This window comes from Equus quagga, chromosome 21 (assembly GCF_021613505.1).
Source record: "Equus quagga isolate Etosha38 chromosome 21, UCLA_HA_Equagga_1.0, whole genome shotgun sequence".
NCBI lineage: Eukaryota > Metazoa > Chordata > Mammalia > Perissodactyla > Equidae > Equus > Equus quagga.
The window spans coordinates 12,966,109-12,991,754 of record NC_060287.1 but is presented as its reverse complement, the minus strand read 5'-3'; the positions used below and the strand labels follow the sequence as shown (position 1 = coordinate 12,991,754).

At 38.0% G+C, this 25,646-nt stretch overlaps 1 protein-coding gene across 1 annotated transcript in view; it reads right to left on the bottom strand.

Annotated features, from left to right (window-relative positions):
- The window catches only part of LOC124231256 (multidrug resistance-associated protein 1-like), an 81,983-nt gene extending 59,424 nt beyond the window's left edge, over window positions 1-22,559 (bottom strand). Inside the window, exons 1-5 of the mRNA XM_046647939.1 lie at window positions 22,429-22,559; window positions 16,761-16,822; window positions 10,337-10,484; window positions 9,387-9,529; window positions 3,345-3,522 (exon numbers count right to left, since the gene is read on the bottom strand). Of these exons, the coding sequence (XP_046503895.1) occupies window positions 3,345-3,522; window positions 9,387-9,529; window positions 10,337-10,484; window positions 16,761-16,822; window positions 22,429-22,500 (603 nt within the window). The 5' untranslated portion in view covers window positions 22,501-22,559. The remainder of the gene's footprint in view (window positions 1-3,344; window positions 3,523-9,386; window positions 9,530-10,336; window positions 10,485-16,760; window positions 16,823-22,428) is intronic.
- Window positions 22,560-25,646: the final 3,087 nt, after the last annotated feature.

The window sequence follows — 25,646 nt, the reverse complement described above, 5'->3', positions numbered from 1 at the left end:
CTCTAATGCTTTATATCTAGCTGGGCCCAAATTATAATACTTCCTCCCACTTTTACAAATTCTACATCTCTCCCAAAGACCATTTCAAGGCTTCCTTTCTGTGTGAAACCTTCCTTAAGGGCAGGCCATCATTGTAGATTTTCTGCTCATCAATCTTTAAAAGATCTGCATTTAGTTCTACACATTGATTATATATGCTAATAATTCCTCCCAATTTCTTGAAGGTAATGGCTCATTTATTCATTTACTCAGTCATTCAACTTTTATAAAAACGTATAAAAGCCACTCTCTTAGATGATAAAGGTACAACAGGTAAAAAAGTTTGTATTCCAAATCTTGAAGAGCCCACAATTTACAGAGGAGTACAGAGTAAGAATGTAAATTCACCTGCTTATTGAATAACTCGGTGACAACTATGGGAGCGTGGAAACTCTTTATTTTTATTTTATTTTTTTACAGTAGCCATCAAAACTATTTATTAAGGGCCTATTAAAACTCAAATTTCACCTTTGGTTCTGATTCTGGAAAAATTAGACAAACACCCGTGATTTTAAGACCACACCATTGACATTTTTGTCATTGATTTTGGGATATCGGTCATGTGTCCTTATTATTGCAATACAATTCCTGTCTACTTCAATCCCTCTTTTTTACTTCTTTTTTTTTTATTGAGTTAATGATAGGTTACAATCTTGTGAAATTTCAGTTGTACATTAATGTTTGTCATTCGTGTTGTAGGGGCACCACTTCACCCTTTGTGCCCACCCCCGACCCCACCTTTCCCCTGGTATCCACTAATCTGTTCTCTTTGTCTACATTTTTAAATTCCTCATATGAGTGGAGTCATACTCAGATTATCCTTCTCTAACTGGCTTATTTCACTTAACATAATTCTCTCAAGGTCCATCCATGTTATTGCAAATGGGATGATTTTGTTCCATTTTACAGCTGAGTAGTATTCCATTGTATATATGTACCACATCTTCTTTATCCATTAGTCTGTTGATGGGCACTTGGGTTGCTTCCATGTCTTGGCTATTGTAAATAATGCTGCAGTGAACATTGGGGTACATGGGACTTTTGGAATTGCTGACTTCAAGCTCTTTGGATAGATACCCAGTAGTGGAATAGCTGGGTCGTATGGTAGTTCTATTTTTAATTTTTGGAGGAATCTCCATACTGTTTCCCATAGTGGCTGCACCAGTTTGCATTCCCACCAGCAGTGTATGAGGGTTCCTTTTTCTCCACAACCTCTCCAACATTTGTTACTATTAGTTTTAGATATTTTTGTCATTCTAACGGGTGTAAGGTGATATCTTAGTGTAGTTTTGATTTGCATTTCCCTGATGATCAGCAATGATGAACATCTTTTCATGTGCCTATTGGCCATCCGTATATCTCTGGAGAAATGTCTGTTCATGTCTCCAGCCCATTTTTTGATTGGGTTGTTTGATTTTTTGTTGTTGAGTTATGTGAGTTCTTTATATATTATGGATATTAAGTCTTTGTCTGATATGTGACTTGCAAATATTTTTTCCCAGTTAGTGGGTTGTTTTTCTGTTTCAACCCTGTTTTCATTTGCCTTGAAGAAGCTCTTTAGTCTGATGAAGTCCCATTTGTTTATTCTTTCTATTGTTTCCCTTCTCTGAGAAGACATGGTGTCTGAAAAGATCCTTTTAATACTGATGTCAGAAAGTGTACTGCCTACGTTTTCTTCTAGAAGCCTTATGGTTTCAGGTCTCACCTTTAGGTCTTTGATCCATTTTGAGTTTATTTCGGTGAATGGTGAGAAAGAATGGTCAATTTTCATTCTTTTACATATGGCTTTCCAGTTTTCCCAGCACCATTTGTTGAAAAGACTTTCTTTTCTCCATTGTATGCCCTCGGCTCCTTTGTCGAAGATAAGCTGTCCATAGACGTGTGACTTTATTTCCAGGCTTTCAATTCTGTTCCATTGATCTGTGCACCTGTTTTTGTACCAGTACCATGTTGTTTTGATTACTGTAGCTTTGTAGTATGTATTGAAGTCAGGGATTGTGACGCCTCCCGTTTTGTTCTTTTTTCTCTGGATTGCTTTAGCAATTGAGGGTCTTTTATTGCCCCATATGAAGTTTAGGATTCTTTGTTCTAATTCTGTAAAGAATGTCATTGGGATTCTGATTGGGACAGCATTGAATCTGTAGATTGCTTTAGGTAGAACGGACATTTTAACTGTTTATTCTTCCAATCCATGTCCGTGGAATGTCTTTCCATCTCCTTATTTCGTCGTCCAATTCTCTCAGAAAGGCCTTGTAATTTTCATTGTATAGGTCCTTCACTTCATGGAAACTCTCTAACTGTTTATAATTATGATGTCAAGAAAAGGCTCTGGATGGTAAAGAGGTGGTAGTTAAAACTGTATTTTCAGAAAAGGACAAATTAAACTTTAGGATTATGCCAGGTATAAGGAACAGCAAAGTTGGGTGTAGGATAGGGCTTAGAATGAAAGAAAAAGGTAGATTGTAGAATGAAAATTATCGTGAAAAGAGAAATTTTCTTGATACATAAATGTAGACAGCCATGAACATATTCAGTTCCATTCACTTTCTGAGGAGGAATTTTGTGACGCAACAATAGACAAAGAACATCATTTAAATTCATGCATTAGTGTTGACTAGAAGTTTCAGGGACTATGGGGAGAGGGCCCTATAGAGAAATTAATGCAACCAATATTGATGAGTCAAAGTCCTTTTAAAGCAAAACAAATGTATATTCAAAGGGCACCCTAAGAACTTTTTAATATGGTCTCCTATTTTCCTAGTCCTCTTTTCTTTTTTTTCCTTTCTTTATTTTTTTTTAGTTTTTGAGCAAGAATAGCCCTGAGCTAACATCTATGGCCAATCCTCCTCTTTTTGCTGAGGAAGATTGGCCCTGAGCTAACATCTGTGCCCATCTTCCTCTACTTCACATGTGGGACACCTGCCACAGCATGGCTTGATAAGGAGTGCATAGGTCCGCACCTGGGATCTGAACTGTCAAACCCCAGGCCGCTGAAGCGGAGCGTGTGAACTTAACCACTTTGCCACCAGGCTGGCCCCTCTTTCTTTTTGTTTGGTGAAGAAGATTGTTACTGAGCTAACATCTACGCCAATCTTCCTCTATTTTGTATGTGGGACGTTGCCACAGCACAGTTTGATGAGCGGTGTGTTGGTCCGTGCCTAGGATCTGAACCCGTGAACCTGGGCCACAAAAGCAGAACATGTGAACTTAACTACTACGCCACTGGGCTGACCCTTAGTCTCCTTATTTTACAGCATGTAAAAGAACAGTCCATTTAGAAATTGGGAATTCCTTAAATTTTTTACCTTTTTGTAGATCAGTCCAATTACAGCTGTCTTAATTTTTGCTGAAGTAAGGATGTTAAAACGTTGATATTGCTGAAGGATCAGAGTTTGCAAAAAGACTACAACAAAAAGCGCCAATGCATAACCATAGCCACTCCAACCAAAATCTGGGCGGTGTTCACAGAAAATGATCATTTGCCTGAATGTCGTATAAAAATTGTAAAAGAGGAAGAAATGTTAAACATCTGAAGTAGTTAAACGCTTGAGAATCCAGTGTTGTCAAATGCTACACAGACACGCACACACACATACACACAGATTCGTACTTGTTCTTCTTCTCTACTTGCACAGTTTGACCTTCTGCCTTTATTTTCACTCAAGCATTGCATAATAAAGTAAATAAAGCCGACAATTATTTCCACAGGCTTGTGGGTAGGAGGTTAGTTTCTAGTTTTCATATGGTAATCTCATCAAATAATTAATTCTTCTGGTCTAACTTCATCATAAAAGTTGAGACATAGAGATATTTAAATTTTTTTTTTTCAAAAACATGCATTTTGTCAAATGCAGGGAAATGTGACAATCAGAACTTAAGTAGCGAACCTCTTAGAGTGGTACACAGACATGGTCTTTTTAAACACCTGAATTATATCTCACTTCTTGTAATTATTTTTATCCAATTTTCCTCTCCTCCACCTTTCTTATTTCCTCTTAAGTACAGTTAGACAACGGGGTGGTTCTAATCATAGCTATATTGGTTGCTTATTGGCCCTCAACTACAAACGCTGATAAAAACTCAGAATGACTGATGTCCACTGTTAATAACATTATACAGTCTCGCCCTTTTTAAAACTGCATCTATGTGACCAAAAATAATAATTTTAAAAGACTACGTATACTCTGCATAATGGTGGAAACATCTTGGGCACATACTCTGAGAGGACAAATTAACATCATTTATTCTGCAGGCTCAGTTCTTGGTTTATTTAAATAGTTCCTGCTATTTTGTAGGCAAAAGATATACTAGTAGATGTTTTAGAAATGTACTTTTTTACTCTGAACTCTAGAGATGCAAAAATATACTTTGTCATTGTAAATAGCTATTTTGAGGGAACTTACAGGTTATTAGAACCAGAAGGAAACCATACGTAATTAGGTAAGACTATACCTAAGTTTGTTTCCAAGAATATTGAATTTAAAAACTCACTCTTTATGTGAGTTTACATTTTTAAAATGGGAAATAAGAAATAAATGCCTAAGCTTTGATCAATTTTATTGGCAGCTTGAACAGCTAGTGGGAGAACAATTAAAAGCAATTTGTGTTGCCCAAATTGCTTTACAAACCAAGTACTTCAAAAGATTAACTTTATTAAAATCATACTTTAGAAAAATATATATACAAGCATCTCTAATGCTACTATTAAAACCTCTAGTCACTGAAAATTATTTGGAACAGTGTCTCAATGACACTATTAAATGATCCTACATCCCACACAGACATAATAACAATAGGAGGTTGTGTATTTCTTAGTTGATCTCTGAGATGCCATCCATTGGGATACCAAATTATTCTTATAAAAACAACTCGTTAAATGACTTCTTGGTCTCAGAATTAAATTTTCTGAAAGAGGAGCCCCATTCCTCTTTCTGTGGATATACCTATGAACTAGAATTTCCTTTCTCATAAAATCAATGAAATGACGATCATCAGGTACCATGGGGTTCTACACATATTAATCATGAAATACTAAAAATAACCTGTGATCAAGGCATGGGATAAAACATAAGTCTATATTCATGATATCAGATATGAACACTCATATTTTTTTGTTTGAAATACACTAGAATAAAAATCCATATAAAGGGGGAAAGAAGAGTAAGAACTATAATCAATAAGAAACATTATCTCTTCTAGTAGTAAATTAGTGAAAGTATTAGTTTTATATGCTTGATTACTACACATATGAGTCATGATAATATGAAATTTATTCTTATTCTTAAAGATAGTCTTCCCCAGTAACTTTTCCTTATCAAAAGGAAATATAGATGTCTCAGAATGAGCTTTTAAAATTATCTCTGCCAGGCCCAAATTATGATCATACAAACTCATAAAATTCTTTCTGATCACTCAATTGTTCCTCAGTGGAAATTTTAAGGTTGTTCAACTACTCTAGAATGAGGGTCTCCTGGAAAAGTATAACTTTGGATAAGCCTATTTATTCAGTATTCCATTCAGGCAATATATTAGAGTTCTACATGCCAGGCTCTTCTAGCAGCTGAGGATACAAAAATTGAATGACACAGGATCCTTTGCCTGGAGGAGCTCATAGTCTAGGCAGGGAGAAAGACATATCAACTGACTCATTTCAATGCAATATTGAAATTACTGTTTTGTGGGTATGGTCAAGCTAGTGTGTTATAAAAATGTGTGAGAAAATTAGGCAGAACATTCTCTACCCCACACCAAGGACTTAGCAATTCTTTTTAGTACCCCATAGACTGCAAATTTTGGAGAACACAGAGACAGTGAATTGCCAAGACACAGTGAGATTCGCTAATGAGTTTCTTGTGCAGGAGTCATAAGCAAATGGGAATCAGAGCATGACTAAGAATGGCTGGGAATCCCCTGCCACTCCTTCTTTGAGAAGTTGGATCCAATTCCTCGGATGTGGGCTGACTTAGGGATTTGCTTGACCAAAATAATGTGGCTGAAGTAACATTCTGGGATTTCCTAGACTAGTTCATGAAAAGACTTCTCCGAGCTTCCTGGAATGTTTACTCTGGGGAAATCCAGCTGCTATGAAAGAAGTTCACCTGCTCTGAAACCTCTGTGCTCAAGCTAACTATTTGGAGAGGCTATGGAGAGAGACAGACAGACAGACAGATTGATAGATATCTGGCCATTTTGCATCATCACAGCCCCGACATCAGGCCTGTAAGTTAAGAAGACATGATGGACGTGCCAGCACCAACACACATGGAGAAGAATCAAGGTAACCCAGCCAACAGCTGGAACCAAGGCCCCAGACGTATGTCTCCGTTTGAGCTGCTATAGCTATCTCCAGCTGTTCGAGCTACTCAGCTAAGGGCCCAATCATTATGGAGCAGAGAAAAATGATTCCTATCTGAAGTCCTGATCCACAAAGCCAAGAACATAATAAAATCATTGTTTCATTGTTTTATGCCACTAAGTTTTGACATGGTTAATTTTGCAGCAACAGATAACCAGAACAGGGCAGGAGAGGAGGATGCTGGTCGATGCATCTCTGATAGATTTCTGGCCACAGATGAGATAATCCTATTGTATATGCTTAAAAATAACTGTGATATATGGAGGTGAGGGGCAGAGGCAGGGTAAAAAGAGATCTGTTATCTTGTCTGTGGGAGGTTTTAATCCGGGAGACATTTAGCTTATACTTCAATAGACACGGGAGCCAAATAGAGACTTGGGGGTGAAAAATGAGCAGTTTTCTGAGAGCAATGAAACCCCTTCTTGCCTCGGATTCTCTGACAGCATTCTCTCTTGGTTCTCCCCTCTCTGCAGTAGCCACTCCTTCTCACCACCCTTTGAGAGATTTCCTTGTCTTCACCAACTTTACACATTGAAATATCTGATGGTTTTGTCTGTGGATATCTTTATTTCTCTTCACTCACACTAGGGTGATCTCATCCAGAACAATGCCTTGACATAGCCACTCTAATTTGGAACAGTTCCCAAATTTATCACTCCAGCCTTTATCTTTCCTAGCTCCAGACTTATCTAGACAATTGCTCACTCAACATTTTTACCTAGATGGCTGTCAGGGACCACTTCCTAGTCAAAGGATTCATTAGAAGGACTTTCAGGACTTAGCATATAGTCATACTCATGGCTATAATTTATTATAGGATACAAAATAAAATCAGCAAAGAGAAAAGGCGCATGAAGTGAAGTCCAGGGGAAAACAGGTACTCGTTTCCAAAAGTCCTCTCCCAGTAGAATCACACAGAACATGTTTAATTCCAGCAACTAATTGTGGTGACATATGAAAAATGTTGTCTACCAGGCAAGCTTATTAGAGACTCAGCATCCAGGGCCAGCCTCTTCCTAAAACACGCCCAAATTCCAAACTCCCAGAAGGAAAGCAGGTATTCAGCATGGACCAAAGTGATTGTATAAACGGTTTGGACACAATGAGCCACTCTTAACAGTTAGGGTGGTGGGAACCCTCCCGAAACCCAAGTTCCAGTTGCCAGCCAAAGGTCATCCCTGTAAGCAGGTCTTTCAAAGCACAGCAGTCAGGTCTGCTGTGTTGATTCTTTTCTGCACGATGGCAAATTTAGCAAGTCCAAAAGCAAACTCTACTCTCTACTCTTTCCTGAGCCTTCCAGATCTCAGCAAACAGTGCCTCATCTACCTTGCGACTTAAGCAAAAAACTCTGAAGGCATCCTTGATTTCTCGCATCCTCTCTCAACCTACATTCAATCTATCAGTGTATTATGTTGCCTCTACCTTTAGAGTACAGCCAGAATCTGACCACTTTCTAACACCTTCATTGCTACAACCTAGTTGAAACCACCATTGCCTTTGCCTGGATTACCTCAGTCTTCCAAGTGGTGACCCTTCTTCCGCTCTTGCTCCTTGTTACCTTGTTTTTCGCATAGCAGCCAGAGTGATCCCTATAAAATTTGTCTCATCATACCAATTCCTGCTCAAAATCTTCCAAAGGCTTCCTTTCTAACACAGAATAAAAGTCAATATCCCATCCTATTCCATAAGGCCCTTCAAGATCTTTTTCGCCCCTGAACCTTTCTAAACTTAATCTGATTACTTTTCCTCTCAGCTTCTCTGCTCCAGCCTCACTTGCCTCCTGTGGATCTTGAAAGATACCAAGCATGCTCCTGCCTCATGGCTTTGCCCTTCCTGTTCTTCCTATTTGCAGCAGATATGGTCTTGGCTTCCTCCCTAACTTCCTTCAGGACTTTGCTCAAATGGTACCTTATCGCCAATGGCTTTCCTAACCACCTTACAGAAAACATCAACTTCCATGTCCCCAGACTGGCATTTCCAACCCCCTTACCTTGCTATACATTTTTCCTTAACACTGATTATCTCAAAATATCATTTGTATTTATTTATTTGTTTACTATTATCTCTCCCATCTAAGTGTCATCAGAGCAGAGACTTTGTGACTTTTGCTCTATCCTCACGGTCTACTTAGGACAGAGTTTAGTATGTAGTAGGTACACAGTAAATACTGGATAAATATACGCCTGGATATCATCTGGGGTTCAGATAATTTAGAATGAATTCTATTTTCATAAGTTAAATGGTTCTTAAAAACTCCAACAACTTGAAAATGTATTCAGTACAAAAAATATAATCATAGGTTAATAAAAAAACCAATGTTTCCTTCATATAACAGTTAGAGGTAGGGCAATGCTTCCTTAAAAAGGGAAGCACACAGTCAAGGGCTCCGATCATTGTCTGCCTGTAAACTTTTGCATATGGATATCAAAGAAATACTACAAAAGTTCTTCAAATATTTACACTATATATTTACATACACATACATTTAATATTTATATTCATATTTACATATTATCGCCCTGGCCAATAAAGTTCAACTCCCAGAAGACCATAGCTAAACAAAATAGTAAAGGTATGTATCATTTCATTTTCTAAATATATATTCAAGCCAGACTTCCTGGATTTGAATCATGACTCCGGCATTTTCTGACTATGTGGACTTATGCAAACTACCAAACCTCCCTGTCTGTTGCTGCATTGTAATAATGGCTGTAACAATACTTCCTATCTCATAGGATTGCTGTAAAGATCAAACAAGATGATTAAAATAAAAACTTTAGAGCAGTGTTTAGTACATGGTTGGCTTCAGTAAATAGTGACTATATTATCATAATTTGCATTTGTATCACAGGCAACCCTAATAGAACGTCCATATCCTAAATTTTGTGTGCAATGAGGACCTTCCATACTCTTTTTTAGTACAAGTTTTATGATGGAACACTTACTTATCGTTTACCTGTGGGGAGGAAAAAAAACCAAGACTACAACTTACTTCATTATGAGCGGGCTAGTGAAGGATAAAATATCAGCAAGCACTTTGAACAAAGCAACTTGAATGAGGACAAATTTAAAGGTGTTCCACAATGCACAGAGCAGAGATGGTTTCCTGGTATGTGCCTCTTTATGAAAGGATGCCTATATAATGCAAGAAAATAAAAATGAGAAAATTGGACAGAACTAATACAAGTAAAAATGAACTATATATATAAACTAACCATAAAATTAGTAATATACTCCAAAGATAATAATGTAACAAGGGAGGAATAAATTCAGTTAAACTTGAAAACGTGACCCATATCATTGGTATGGTATCTCTACAGATCACTTGGTGTTACTTATACCATGTAGTATATATGAGCAAAGAAAGAGTTGTATTCTATTACTTTTGTGAATTTTGAAACTGTTTTATTAACATAATTAATTAATATAAATATAGTTTTCATTTTCAAATTATATTTTCTTTTGGGAAGTCTAAAGAAGACATATATGTGTACAGATATGACGCTAGATGTGGAGCACCTACTCTCCCTGCCCCATAAACTTTGGCCTTGGCCACCATATGATTTACTTTCACCAACAGACATGAGGCTCTGAGATATAGAAACCATCTTTGCCATGACAGTTGAGTAAAAGATATTGGTAGGAAGCCAAAGATACATACATATCAATACATTTGCTCCTGAATATTAAAGGGAAACGATGTTGAATAACTTGATGACAGAAATTAGCTGCAATAACAACCAATTGTGCTATGAAAATTGGTTGTCATTTCCCATGTTATACATTATTATATTAATACTATAAATATATTTTTATATTTATATAATTATAAATATATTTTATATATTTCTATATTATGTATTAATGATAATAATATCTCATATTTGGAACAAGTTTATCTAGTTTTAGGTAGTAATTAAGTACTTCGGATTTAATAATTACCTTTACTTTTTGCCTCTCTTGATTCCTTAAAACTTCCTTCCTCCATTGTTTTTCAAAGACGGGACATATAACGTAGGAGGAATCACTTTCATTTAGTTCAAAAAGATCCTCTCTTTCCAGAGGTTTCTTATAGCCTAAGATAATTATTCTAAAAATGAAAGAGTAAAATAAACAATTCAACAAAACCAATAATCAGGTTAAAAATTTTTTTTTTTTTTTGCATTTATTTCACTCCTTGATTTATAAATTATTGTATTGATTAGGGCACAATGACTAGACTGTATTTTGAAAAATCATACAACTTTATCCTGGGGTTCAACAAAGTGCAATAATCATTTGTAGCTTTTAGAAGGGCTCTTTAGACGTCTAATCATGTAGTGAAACCCTCATCTCATATTGGAGGCACCCACCTACCCTATCTCCCTTACTGAAATTTAAATAGCTAGCTTTCACAGTAAAGTATTCACCTCAAAACCCATATTTGCTTTTTAGGCTTGTTTCAGAGGAGAAACGGATGCAACCTCTGCATCTGCAACTTCTCCTATTCCACTCGAACTTTATATACCCTTTGCCACTTGACTTTACAGACCGTCCAACTAGATGTGGATTGTCCAACTGTCTCTGCCCTGTAAACTTTGGCCGTGGCCAAATCACCTATTTTGACCAATAGAATATGAGGTGATGTGACAGCGCCATCTCCAAGCTGATGGCTTAAGAAGCATGGCAAGTTACTGCCAGTCTGTGGGTGCTTCTACTCTCTTCCATTCAAAGAGCTCGCCCCAGGGGACATTGTGAATAGTTATGCAAGAACAAGGCATCCAAACTGGGACTGTCCCAGGCAAACTAAGATGCATGGTCTAGTTATACCACAAAGGCATCTGTGGCAGACAATGAATTATACTTACCTTATAGTCATCCTCTGCCCCATCATCTTCCTCCGAACAGGAGTCTGATATTTATTCAGTTGAAAATCTCTTAAACTCAGGGTAACTCCTTATTGGAGCCACAGAGTTATGAATTATGATTGGCCTAAACCCAGTCCTGCTAATCTCATTATCTTTTGCTTGGCCTTAATAATAAACTCAGTTACGGCTAAGGATATCTAAAAGAAATCTGCTGAAGAGAAATTTCTTTTTCAAAAGAAGGCACAAAGCAGGGGCTGGCCTTGTGGCCTAATGGTTAAGTTTGGTGCACTCTGTTTCAGTGGCATGGGTTCGGTTCCCAGGCTTGGACCTAAACCACTTGTCAGCAGCCATGCTGTGGCGGTGACCCACATACAAAATAGAGGAAGACTGGCACAGATGTCAGCTCAGGGCCACTCTTACTCAAGTGAAAATAGAAGGATTAGTAACAGATGTTTGCTCAGTGTGAATCTTCCTCAGCAAAAAAAAGAAAGAAAGAAAGAAAAGAAGGCACAAAACATCAAAAGGAAAAAACATTTTGCCTCCCTTTTCCTTCCCTTCCTCTTTCCTGCCTGTACTGAAGACATAATGCTCTGAGAGAAGCCATCTTTGCCAGCATAGGTGGAAAGACAAATAATAAAGATAGGAAGTGGAAAGATAGAAAAAGCCTGGACCCTTTAGAACATTTCTGAGGTAGTTTGTGGACCTATTCCCAGTCTTCTTCACAACAACAAGAAAATAAACACCTACTTGTTTAAGCTATTATTATTTGGCAATTCTGTTACTTGAAGTCAAACATAGTCCTAAGTGATGTAGTTCATACACTCAGTTTATGAGCTTGGTGACATGACTTGTTCAGTAAGAAATTAAATCCACGTTCTGACTCTGTAGCTTCAGTTCTTTCCATTATCAAGTACATCAGTCCAAGAGACCAAACCAAAGTATTCCACCACTCCAAACTGGGACCGCTTCCATTGTCACTGTTACTGAAGAATCTCAGTTGATTGACCCTGAGATGGATTTAAATCCTGTGGTAACTGGAGTCTGTACTGGATTCAATTTTACTTTTATTATACAACCTAGCATCATATTACAATTCACATTTAACAAAAAGGCTTAAACACAATAAGGACCTTCAGTAATCCCGTCCGTTTCTGTTGGCTAAAATATGCTGGACATTTTCCTGTAGTGCACTTTTAAAAACATATTAAGCAATAAACTACTTTTATGTCATATTAAGTCCTTCCATTTCATTCCATAAAATAAATATTCATTTTCAAAATAAGATTGCATTGATTTTCACAAAAGCATTTTTGATAACATTTACTGCCTCAGCATTTTGAGTTGGAACTGTGCAAAACTCAGCGGTTTTGGTTCATGGGGATAAGTGACCCCTGGCTTTCCTGCTGAGTCTCCAAATAATGCGGCATCTGAAAGTGACACTTAAGCTGAATTGAGAGTGATGCACACGGCTGGGTTGTTTAATTACTGTGACTTCCTTTTTCCCAGGTGTGCTCTCTCCGCCCCTTTTGCTGTCTTCTGGTAGATTTAAATACTCTCATCACAGGAGCTGGTCTCCCTTTCACATATAAGAGTCTAGGAAAAGGGGAAGCTTCTTTAAAACAAATGTTGAGGCAGCTTTTGGTGAAGGAATTAGGATCAACAGTTGACCCTCCCAATCAATGAAATATAGAACGCACCAGGTCCCATAAATTAGAGGACTTTATTCCTAAAGCAATAATGAGGTTCATACACGCATCTTGTATTTTTCAGATTGATATTATTTTTCAAAGAAGATTCACTTAATTTGATCCTCACAACTCTCTGGAGGCAGAGCAGTATTAATTTCCCATTTTCGCAGGTGGTTAAACATGCCCGGAACTCCGGAGACTGGTCACAGACTTTTAAATGGGACACAAACCAGTGCTAACTTAACCAAAGGCAGACAATGCCTTTAAGTGTACTGTTTCCACTCTGTTTTCAATTTCATCTCAGAGAGAATTTTGAGTATATTTAACACGAACAAGTGTGCGTAAGTATCTCATCTAACTAATTTAGGAGGAGCAGAACATTGGCAGTTGGCTAGGAAGATGAGATGAAATGGAAGTTTTATAGATGAGTAATATCTGAATACTTGGAAAGTATGGATATACAGTAGCATTATCAATTTGATTAATATTAATCACCTTTTTAAACATTTCTGGTCAGGGGTGATTGTGTTAAGAGAAAAGGCAAGAAGTCAATCTGTCTAAAACTCATAGGATAGGACAAAGTCAGGTAATGTACAATTTTTATTAATATGTGAGGAAAAGGTAAGGCAGATTGAATAGTGTATCCCTGGTTAAAATAATGGTTCAACTGTGACCTACAAAAACTCTAACTAGATTTTTCCATGTATGTCAAGGGGATTATTCTATGACCATGATTATTACACACTGATGACAGATTATATTTGCTGATAAAGGCTTTGTAATTATTCGATCATCAAAACAATCTAGACAGCTACCGCCTTAGGAATTAAGGCTCATAAGCATATAATTTCCTAATTATTTGTATCATCTGAGCACATTTTAATTGAATTATTCATATAATTATGGGAGCTTGAATTTGGCCTAGGAAATAATTTCTGACTTAATTCTGTAACTGAAAAAACAGATCTGAGAATACAATGAACCACTGTCTCCACAGTGACAGTCTCTTAAACAATAGCCATGCTGCATCTGCAATTGTTTAACCACCAGATAAGAAATCAAATTAGACTCAAGTCAATGCCAGCTCCAGACATTAGCATGTTATGAAAATATTTCCTATCTAGTTCTGAGATGTTAAAGTTAAACAGAAAATAAATGTGATATTCAACAAGTATAGCTTATTGGTTTGTTTGATTGATATAAGATATAGACTTCAAGATATGGAGCTGCCATACTTCAAAATTTGCTATGCCTTATCTTGCTTATTGAATTTAATTTCAGCTCCTTACTTTAGGCCTTCTAAAATGGTGTTTATAATATTTAATATAAATGCATATAGCTTTTATAGTTTGATAATTAAAGTTTTAAAAGTAAATTTACTTAAAATTAATTTTATTTGCATTATTTAAATTCTATGATATCCTATGACTTAGAAACGACAGTGAAATTTTTAAAGTCAGAGTAGATATCACTCTTTCTCTCAGCTCACAGATGAAACAGGATTCAGGTTTGGAAAACATACCTATACATACATGAATTTAAAAAAATCAAAATCATTAACTATAAATAGCCCATATTTACATAAAATCTATTTAAACTTTCTTTTTTCTAGTGTGTAACTTAATGTAGCAGATTAGTGTAAAATTTTTGCTATCCTTTTTAAGTGATTCCTAGATTTGTGTAACTTGGAATTCTTATCATAATTAACCTCTTCTGCCTAATTATTTGCTCACCATGTATATCAGTTTTCTCCTTAACTGCTTTCATAAAAATCACCAATGATCTTTATGTTGCCAAATTCAATGGAGAATACTCAGTTCTTATTTTAATTTACCCCTTTTCAGGATTTGGCCCTGTTGACCACTTTATTTTTCTCCTTTTCTGACAATTTCCTTAGCTTTCAATCATACTCTTTGCTTGGTTTTTCTCATACATTCTGAATGCCTTGACTTGGCTTCCCTTGCAGACTCACCACTTCTCACTGTTTAAATATTGAGGCTTCCCAATGTTCCACTGATTTGTCCTATTCAGAAGACTTGCTTTCTGGCTGATCTCATTCGTACTCACGTCTTCAACCTCTGACCTACAGTCAATGACTCCCAAATCCATATCCATAGGCCAAAGGTTTATCCGAACCCCGAGATCTACATATCCAAACACATGATTCTTCACGGTGATGAGTTACAGGCATCTCAATTAAAGCTACCCCAAAGTGAACGCAAATAATTTTTCACCACACCTGAACCTCACAGTTATCAGAGCCACAAACTGAGATTTATTCTACACCTTTCCTAGGTCCTCAACTTCCTTATCTAATCGACTCTCTCTCTTACACAGCTCTTGAATATGCTCGTTCCTCTTCATCATCTTCATCATTACCATAGTTCAGAGTGTAGCCATAACTCTCCCAGAATACCCAATGAGCCTCCTACCCACTTTCTCTGTCTCCATTTCCCTCTCATCCATACCGTATCCCCACAATTGCAAAGGAGATTTTCTGAAGTGCAAAAATGATGATGTCACTTTCTATTTAACAGTCTTCAGGGGCTTCTCCTTCCCTTCAGGTTATCCTAGAGAACGCTTCAAGATCTGCCCTTCTGGCTTCACCTCTTGCCACACCAACACTCTGCGGCGTGTGGGAGGGTCAGTTCTCTCTGGCCTCTGTGGTTTGCATGTGGTATTTGCTCAACTCAGAATGCCACCTGACTCACTCCTGAACATCTTTAAATGTTGCATGAAAACATTAATTACTTGAGAAAACTTGTTTAGGTGATTCTCCTGAAAACTGTGTTTGTCTATCATCCTTATATTGCCTTCTGCCTTTTTGGGTAATTGATAGTGTATTAATCTTTCTAATTCTACCACGAATTCCTAGAAGGTAGGAACTAGCTCATTTATCTCTATATTTTTAAAGGTTAGCATAACGCAGGGCACCTCGTATGTAATCAACCATTTTTTTTTTTTAAGGATTCATATACTCTTGAGAACATATCTATAGATCAAATTGGGCAATTTTGTTTCTACCAACTATAGAGTAAGGGGCATAAATTTAAGATGATAAATTAAAATGATAAATTTAGTTTCATATTATTGGAAACTTTCTGTTATGGGGAAAAGAAACACATTTTTAAAGAAAGCTTCTGAATTTATAAAATTAGAAAAAATCAAATCTTCTCATTTAATATGATTTAATTCCTGTATCAAAGCCCATCTTATGTGTGAGTTATTCTGTGAGATACACAACATTATACATCTTATAAAAATGCTTGTGTGTCTGTGTGTGTTTTAATAGCAGTGTATATAAGTATATATGGAAGCATTCCTAGTAAAGAGTAGAATTACAAAGGGGAAAAAAGGGAGAAACGTGGACTCAAAAGAAACTCACTTCTAACCCCAAGTTGGTGTGTTCCTACCTGGGTGTCAATGGACAGGTTACTCCCTCTGCCTGAGCCTCAATTTTCTCACCTATAATGCCTGTCTCATAGGGCTTGGGGCGGGGGGGAATGAAATACAGTGATATATAGAAAGTGGGTAGCAGATACTTGATGCTAAAAAAAAATAATCATCCCTCTGCCCCTCCCTAGTGCTAACAGGGATACAAATCCTTTAAAGGGACAGCCATATGATATGGAGCTTAGTAGTCTCATCTGTGCAACTATATAGTATGCTATTACTTCTGACTCTTCTGTAACAAATAATATGAGAAAAATCTTTACAAAGTCCCTTTGTAAAAATATTCATACTTAGATTAAAGATGAAACATGTAAATGTCATTTCCCTTGGAATCTTCCTCAGGCTGGTCCGCTACAGACAAATTAGTAAAATTCCTACCTGCTAAACCAGGAATATGTCATCTTACTGAAGAACGAGGCACTTTTCTCCGGACTGCACTTCTGAAAAGAAAAAATATAACAAGTGGTGTATGAAGAAATGCCTTTAATTTACATTTGAAATATCTTTGTCAGCAGGTGGAAAAGTAAACATGAAACATATTTTTAGAATAATTATTCTACTAAGTTATAGCTCTGTGGATATCATAATCCTTAAAGAATACAGTTAAGATATTCTTAGATAGTGGTTGGACTAGAGAAATTTTAAGATTTCTCCCAACATTCTGACTCTGTTTACATAGCAAAAAACCATGTAGAAAAGGAAAATCATTTGTAAAATCCCCCTCTCTCTCTTTATATTATGTATAATATATATATTATATATATAGTATAGTTCCTTGAATTTATTAGCACATAATGGTTGTTTACCAAATTAATACAATTATATGACAATATATATGCATGTATTTATACATACATAATTTAGCTTATACTTATATATATGTATAAATATTTTAGTTGTTAAATTAAATATAGTTTGTCTATTTTCTGAAAAATAGAAAACTAAGAGACTACAATAGGTATTTGCTTTTCTTACTTCTGTATAAGTGTTTGATTACACATTTTTGTATAAATATATAAATTACATATTTATCACAATTACATATTATTTGGGGAGGTTATAACATTTCCATAAAATTCTTCCCATTGACCTGGTCAGTTCAACCAAAAGAAGAGGAGTTTAAAAAGGGAAGGCCTCAGAAGCAATCATTTTACATTTTTAGAATCAGTATTAATCTCTTTGCATTTTACAAAGAAAACTGATGGGGGCCAGCCCCGTGGCCACGTGGTTAAGTTCACACTTCCGTGGCCCAGGGTTCCACTGGTTCGGATTCCGGGCGCTGACATGGCACCGCTCATCAGGCCACACTGAGGTGGCGTCCCACATGCCACAACTAGAAGGACCCACAACTAAAATATACAACTATGTACTGGGGGGATTTGGGGAGAAAAATCAGAAAGCAAAAAAAAAGAAAGAGGAAAAGAAAATTGGCAACAGTTGTTAGCTCAGGTGCCAATCTTTAAAAAAAAAGAAAAAAAGAAAAAGAAAACTGATCATCATGTTAAATTGCATTCTTAGAAATTGTCCCACATGGAACAACTTTTGCATTGATCTTCTCTAACCCAGTTCTGATTTCATATTCAAACTTAAAAAGTGTTTACCACATTTTTAAAAATTCTGATCCTAGAAGGAATGAGTGAAACAAAATTCCATCCTGTGTAGTAAAATGGCCTAAGTATAGAGGAGAAAACATGACCTCAGATCTGTTCTTTGAGTTAAAGAAGATGATATACTATAAATCATTGAAGATACATATAATTTACCAAAATGGTGTTTTCCTTATATGCTTATTGCAGGAAGTAAATGCAATCACAAATGTAACACATTTATTACATCATTGGCTCAAACTAACCACTCAAACATGTGAACTATGATATCATCATCACCATTGTTACCAAACATATTATTTGGAAAACAAGTGCACAAGTTATTGGGGAAAATGTTCTGAAAACTCTCTAATTAATTTGGAGGACACATTTTATTACATACATTCAAATTTCACAGGAAGTTGCCAATCTGATGATTTGTCACCAATGAAAGGATCTTATTTACATGGTAAATACATATATTTCTGTGGCAGACTGCAAATGGCTACAAGTTCGTTGCAGCTTTTTCCATCAGAAAGTAGAGTCTATTTCCCACCCCTTGAAACTGGGCTGGTGTTGTTTCTTGTTTTGATGGAGAGAGTGAGAATGCAACAGGAGTGACTTTGAGAGAGCTTGGATTCTAAGCTTCAAGAGGCTTGTTATGCTTGGAACCCTGAGGACACGATATGTCTGAGCCTGAGCTAGCCTCCTGGAGGATAACAGACCACAAGGAAGAGAACTACAGTGCTCATCCGACAGTCCATCATCCTGGCAACAGCTTGAAAACTGCCAGACGTATGAGTAAATCAGTCCTAGATTATCCAGCCACCAGCCAACTCTCCAGCTGATTGTAGATGTTTAAGAGAACTCAACAGAGATAGGCCAAGCTGACCCAGAGCAGAACATGATCCAGCTGACCCAGAGAATCGAGAGCTAAATAAAAATGGTGTTTTCAGGGCCTAAGTCTTGCAGAGCTGCTAGAGAGGGTTACTTTGGCAGACTAAGAACTCAGGATTTGACTTAACATTCCCTCTCTGTCCATTTTCCACGTGAAAGCATCTCATATGAGGCCCTTTGAGTCCTCTGGTAAATAGCCTTCTTAGATGTGGGCCAAGCATCTTACATGCATTTATCACAGCAAATTCCAAGCGTCATATCTCCCAGAAGGAATAGCAGGAAGGTAAAAAATCTGGAGAAGGTAATTTGTCCTTACCAAGCACCAAGAATGTATAAATAACTTCTCAGCAAATAAGTAATTACTGAATTCATAGCATAGGTCTTGCTGAGTTCATTATTTATATATTGCTGTAAAGCAACAACTACGCAGACAAACAGAACATGATAATTCTGAGAGTATCTTTCAGCATTCTAATTTACTTCCATCTTCTCCATTAAACATTTCTCAATCCTTCCAAAGTAGCTATTCTCAGTCTGACAGTACTACTAGTCTGCAGACCTAATTGACTCCAAATGAGTTTCTCACTTCCCTTGTCTCCCGAAGCCCACTACAGGCCTTTATTTTCTAAGCCATTTTATTCTCTACTGTACTTATCTTGGGCATATAGTAGGCATCCTGTAAATATCCTAACATTGCTAACTTAAGAGCAATTTTCACTGGTTATTTCTGAATTATGGTGGAAGAGCAGGCAGTATTTAGACCATGGGACTACAGCATAGCCAGGGGCCAAGATTTAGTAAAGTGTATTGCTCTCAGTCTTCCTTGGGATCAACCTTGAGATGCAGCCTCGTGAAGATACAGTTCGTGTAACTGCTACATTTAACAGTAGCTCATAACCTCTAACTTCAGGGGCTTCCTTTGTGAGTATTCAGGGAGAGTTCCGAGAATAGTGGAGGAAGTTATGGGAAAATAAAAGTACAAGGTCATGGAGAAGGGAAAACATTTAGAAATCAAAAAGATCTTATGTTTCTTAATCACTTATTATTTGCCAGATTCTGTATGAAGCGTATTGCCTCGTTAAGTATAACATATCTTTGCAGTACGATCATGTCATCTTCATTTTGCAGATGAGGAAACTAAGACCTAGAGTTTAAGAAACTTGCCCAAGATCCTCCAGCTAAGAAGTATAGGAGAGAGCCAGCCCTAATGGCCTAATGGTTACAGTTTGGTGCTCTCACCGTTTTGGCAGGCTGGGTTCGTTTCCTGGCCACAGAATCACACCACTCATCTGTCAGTTGCCATGCTGTGGTGGCAGCTCACACAGAAGAACTAGAAGGACTTACAACTAGGATATACAATCATGCACTGGGGCTGTGGGCAGGAAAAAAAAGTATGAGAGACTGGATCTAATCCAGTTAGTTCATTCTATCTTCCAGTCATAATTCCACACTCTCAACTCTGCTACATGCTGTCTGCTGCTCCTCAGAGAGATCTTTCCCCTGCCCACTTCCTTCTACTCCACTTCAGGCTAACTCCTCCTCCTGCTTCAGTCCTATTCTGGATTTACTGCCTTGGGCAATTCCTCTCCTCCCACCCCAGCCTCCAAGGCTCAGATTCTTGTTCTGTGTTAACAGAGCAATCTCCACATATTCCTCAGGGGGGATTTAAGGACTCCTTCAGGTGGGCCCTCACTGAATTTACCCTCCTCTGTACCCAACTGTCTTTTTTTTTTAGATTGGCACCTGGGCTAACAACTGTTGCCAATCTTTTTTGTTTTTTTTCTGCTTTATCTCCCCAAACCCCCCCGTACACAGTTGTATATCTTATATATCTTAGTTGCGGGTCCTTCTTAGTTGTGGTATGTGGGACGCCGCCTCAACGTGGCCTGACGAGCAGTGCCATGTCCGCGCCCAGGATCCGAACCCTGGGCCCCCACAGCGGAACGCGTGAACTTAACCACTCGGCCACAGAGCTGGCCCCTGTGTACCCAACTGTCTTATCATTTGCTGACAGGTGCTTCTGTCCTACTAGGACTTAGTTCCTCTGGAGGACAGAAACTATATTTGATTTGTCTTTGTATTTCCAGTTTTAGCCAGGGCCTAGCTCATGTTTTGGATGAATAAATGAATGAATGGATGGATGATAATCACTCCCAACAAAAAATATTTAGAAGCACTATATTCACAGTCACCACACCAGCCCAAGAAACTCAACCTGAAAGTCATGCTCTTAGCTTATAAATTAGGTGGGGACTTTTATCTGAGATCTATCATGTCAAAAATATAGATTTAGCAATGAAATGTCATCATACAAGTTTTTCTATATGCTTTGAAGCCATCAATTTTTTAAAATTTGGCATCATAGAAGTAACAAATAGAAAATGCAGTTAAAAAGAATATTTTCAGTCCTGTCTAAATGGATTCCTGGTCCATGAAGCTATCTAGGATGAATAACAGTCAAGGTAATAAACATTGTTGGAATCCTAGAGGAAGAGCTGATTGAAATTTTGAGTAAGGAAATTGTCTAAGTTTTATCATTTCTCTCCCCAAAAGCTTGTAATTGACTGCCGTTGGCCACTTCGGCAGTTACACTAATCTTGTTAAACCAGTTTGCATGACAACGTCTGCCTTCTCTACTGCAAAGTAAAAAAAGTGTGTTGTCTTGATGGAGCTCACTCACAGTTTCCAGGAACTTACTCAGCATCTGTATTTTAAAGACTTTTAAAAGAGTGTATTACATATAATTTGACTCACTTTTAAAGAAATTTACAGTTTCATTTTATGTGATCAGAAGAATAGCTTTCGTATTATGTGACACTTGGAGTTACTAACAAAACCTATGGTTAGAACAAAGTCCCCAGACTCTGAAATTCTTCTTTTTGTCTTTTTTAGAATTACAGAACTACTAATGGTCAGAGCTATTTTTAAGCCCGTCTTGTGTAGTGATGAGAAGGAAAACAAATGGAACTTTTGTTAGAGAAATGATCCTACTCCACAGCTGAGCGCTCATTTCCCTGTCCTACTGCCTTAGCACGTGACTCCTATTGTGGGAGAAGCATGTGATACAGCAGGGAGTCAGAGCAAGGCGCGGTTAAGTGTCTGCAGTTTTTGGATTTGCCCCAGACTTCGGTGTCCCAATCCCACGTCAGTTAACAGAGTATTATTTATCCTGCATCTCTCCTGCGGTTTTAAGGGGCTCAAGCACTGGTTGTCAGGTCCATTCATTCTTTTCTCAAATGTTTGTTTCTGTTTACGGGGGAGTTACTTATCCCTTCAAACAAAAAAGCCTCTTTCTCTGCTCCAGGAGCCACCTTGACTGAGACAGCGATGAGTGATGGCGTAGGTTTCACACCATCCTGGGGACTAATCTCAGCTCTCACGATCTAGTGTGTGTGCACGCGCGCCCGCGCGAGTGCGTGTATGATTACTATTAAACAAGGATCTAAGACATCAGTTCAAGGTTCAGGGTCTGAACGAACAGTCAGCTCTCCCCGCTTCCCTTTCCCCACCCAGAGCGGCGAGAAGACCGCCCCGCCTCTCCCCCCAGGACCAATGAGCTTTACCTGCGCCTCGGGCCCCCCGGGGACCCGCTGATAGGAGCTGCTGGCGCCCCACCTCCGCAGGATGGAAAACATGGTCCTCGCGGGCGCCAGGAGAAGTGAGGCGGAGAGAGGTGCCGCGGCTGTCACCTCTCTTAGCAGTGAACTGTCTGTCCCGCGCCTGGAAGGTGGGACGACGCGCGCACTCAGCCCTGGCTGAGTCAGCTGTCACCCTGCCCTCAGCTGGCCCTTCCCGCGAGCGCCCCGGGCGGGGGAGGGAAGGAGGGATATGGAGGAAGGGGAGGAAGGAGAAGAGGAGGGACCTTATTTAGAGTCTGAGGATCCCTGCCTTTTGGGGCAGCTTGCGCTTGACTCAGTAGTTCTCAACTCTTCAATTTCCAGGGCTGCTCTGTTAGAAAATCTGTGTCCCTTTATGATAGACGCACAAAGCTCTTTGCTCCCTAGGATGAGATTTATATAATTGCGGACAGAATGTTACAGTTCTCTCCTACAGAAAACTAAGGACAACAGGTATCGGTATAATTTTACAGAGCAGAATTTTATTGCAATGGCTTTGAAATCAGAGGCTAATGAAATACTTCCCTTAGTATTAGAAAACCCTAACAGTATATGGAATCTAAATTTTACTCTTCAAATTCACTATAAAGCAATATAATAAATGAAAAACTTCATAGTAACTAGCATTAGCAAATAACTAAATAAGATACATGACATATAAAGGGGAATATGAACATTAAGGATGGCCTTTTGACTTTTAATAAATATTGGTGACTCGTGAACATTGTATAAAGAAGTACTGGTGTGTGCAACGTCACTTTGAAGATCTGCTGATCCATGAGATGTGTCATTGGTCTGATGAAATATTTTGTTTCAATCTACTTAGAACCTGAAGCAACAGAAAAGGGAATAATTTTAGGAGTTTTGAATAACAAGAATAAGGATAAGGCAATGTGATAATTTTACAAGGATGGGTGTTAAGTTTCAAGACCAAGGAAAATTCTGTTTGCTTCTTGAAATTAATGTTAGTGGTAGATGGAAGAATTGAGGATTTAGGACAAGAGAAGGCCAGCTTGCTGGAGAAAGAAACTGAAAGATGATACCTGGGGAAGTTTTGGCCTGCCCATAGGAAGGGTCAAACTGAGGAATCAGACAACTTCTACATAAGGATTAGACCAAATGTTACCTCATGGAATTTAAGTACTGGAAAATATTTAGAACACAATTTATTTGGCTTGCTTCCTCTCTTTAAACCATATTTGTCTGGCCCTATGCAAAGAGGAAGTTGTGGATTTCACTTTAAAATGTATCTTTGAAGAATTGAGGTCACAGCTCAGGAGTTAGAAACTCTGTCTCATGTCTTCTAGAACTTTCCTCAAGCTCACATACAAGTTTGGGGACCACGTCCTATTCAGCAGCCTCAGCCTGAGGGGCCCTCTCCCCATCTGCACTTTTAAACTAGCCACTCTGGATTCCATGAAGAAAAGGCGAGGTCTTCTTGTAGACATAGTCCTTGGTTTTTCGGATATAGTTACAAGGGAAGAAGGAAGTTTGAACCTATGGCATAGAGGAGGAAGCCAGGAAGAAGAAAGGCCTAAAAATAGCTCAGGCTCTAAACTCAACCTTTGCCTTCCTTCCTCCTCTTGGAAGCAATCCCCTCAGGAAAGGTTGGTTCTAGCAACTGGAAGCAGGCAGATTTCTACAAATACTCAGTTCTAAAAAGACACCCAGCTCCTCGACTGGTGGGAGGAGAGAGGAATCATGAAGGCAACTGAGTATGAGTTAGAGAGGGCTGGCTCTCTAGTGTTGGGAAATTGGAGTGATGGTGCCCCCACCCAAAGGGATTGAGGGAAAAATCTCTTGGAGCCCTACAAAATTACATTTTAATGTGAAGTTTCTCCATCCTGAAGGAGGTACAAAATAAGACTGTGCTACTGGGAGGGAAGGCATGAAGGTTTTTAAAGAAAGAAATTACAGTTTTCATTGCTTCAATGCTTAGTTGAGGAAAACTCAGTGAAATGTTCAGATTTGCCTAGGGAAAGGAAGATATAAAATAAAATGACCTTGACATAAGCAAAACCTTATCACAAAGTTAGCTTTCTGACTCACTGAATTCTCATGCTAGCTGAAATATGAAATAAACATTTCCTTTTCCAGGAAAAAGAAAATCATGGCGAAGTAGAATAAAAGGGCTTATGGATTTAGTGATGCGTGGAGCATATTTTATGTTGCAATATTCAATTTTTTAGGTTGCTGGAAAGATTCATTGTGAGGGTTTATATGTATCCATGGATTCTGTTCTGCTTTACAAGCCTGCAGCTTCTGCAGCTCACCCTTTCTTGCTGAGAAGAGCCTCATAGATCGAGGTCAGACTCTATGAGTCTGATGAGAAGTAAGGCTGAAAGAGCGAGCTGCCTGTTTCCCATAGTTATCTGGACGTAGGGTTGTCACCATGGCAGAGAGGGGAAAATTCTTTTCTTTGAGATGATTTCAGGCTGTATCTTTATGGCGGTGGGGGATGGAATAGATGCTATTTTCATTGTTCTTGTTAACCTTGGTATTAAAAATTGAATTAACAATACTATTCAATTCATGGCATACTATCATCATTTTGTGAAGGACCATTCTTACTTTATTTTATTTATGTTTTCCCATTGATTTATTTTCCAGTCCATTTTTCCCCACCATAAGTCACTTATCTAGAGTAACAAATAGGTATCTTTTCAATCTAACTTCTATACATTTATTTATTTATTTATTTCCTGCTTTATCTCCCCAACCCCCCCGTACACAGTTGTATATCTTAGTTGCAGGACCTTCTGGTTGTGGGTATACATTTATTAAGATACTTCTTTATCCTGGAAAACTATATGGTGCTGTTTTATGTGTATTAAAAATTTGTACAATTGGTATTTTCCTGTAGTCATTGCAACACAATTCCCTTCCTTCCTCTGTGTTTTGTAACTTTACATTATTTGTAGAGCATCTACCCATGTAAGGTTGCACAACACTCACCCATTGTTGGTGACTGCTGCACGGTGCTTTGTTCTATGCAAAGACCACAATTTCCAGGAACTTGAATGTGACTAAGCACATAGACCCTAAGGTAACACTTTGGGTTTAAATCTGGCACCATTATTTACCAGCCAGTCATTAACATCTCAGAGCTCACTTTCCCATCTATAAAATAGAACAGTAGTGCCTTCCTCACAGGTTTGTTGTAA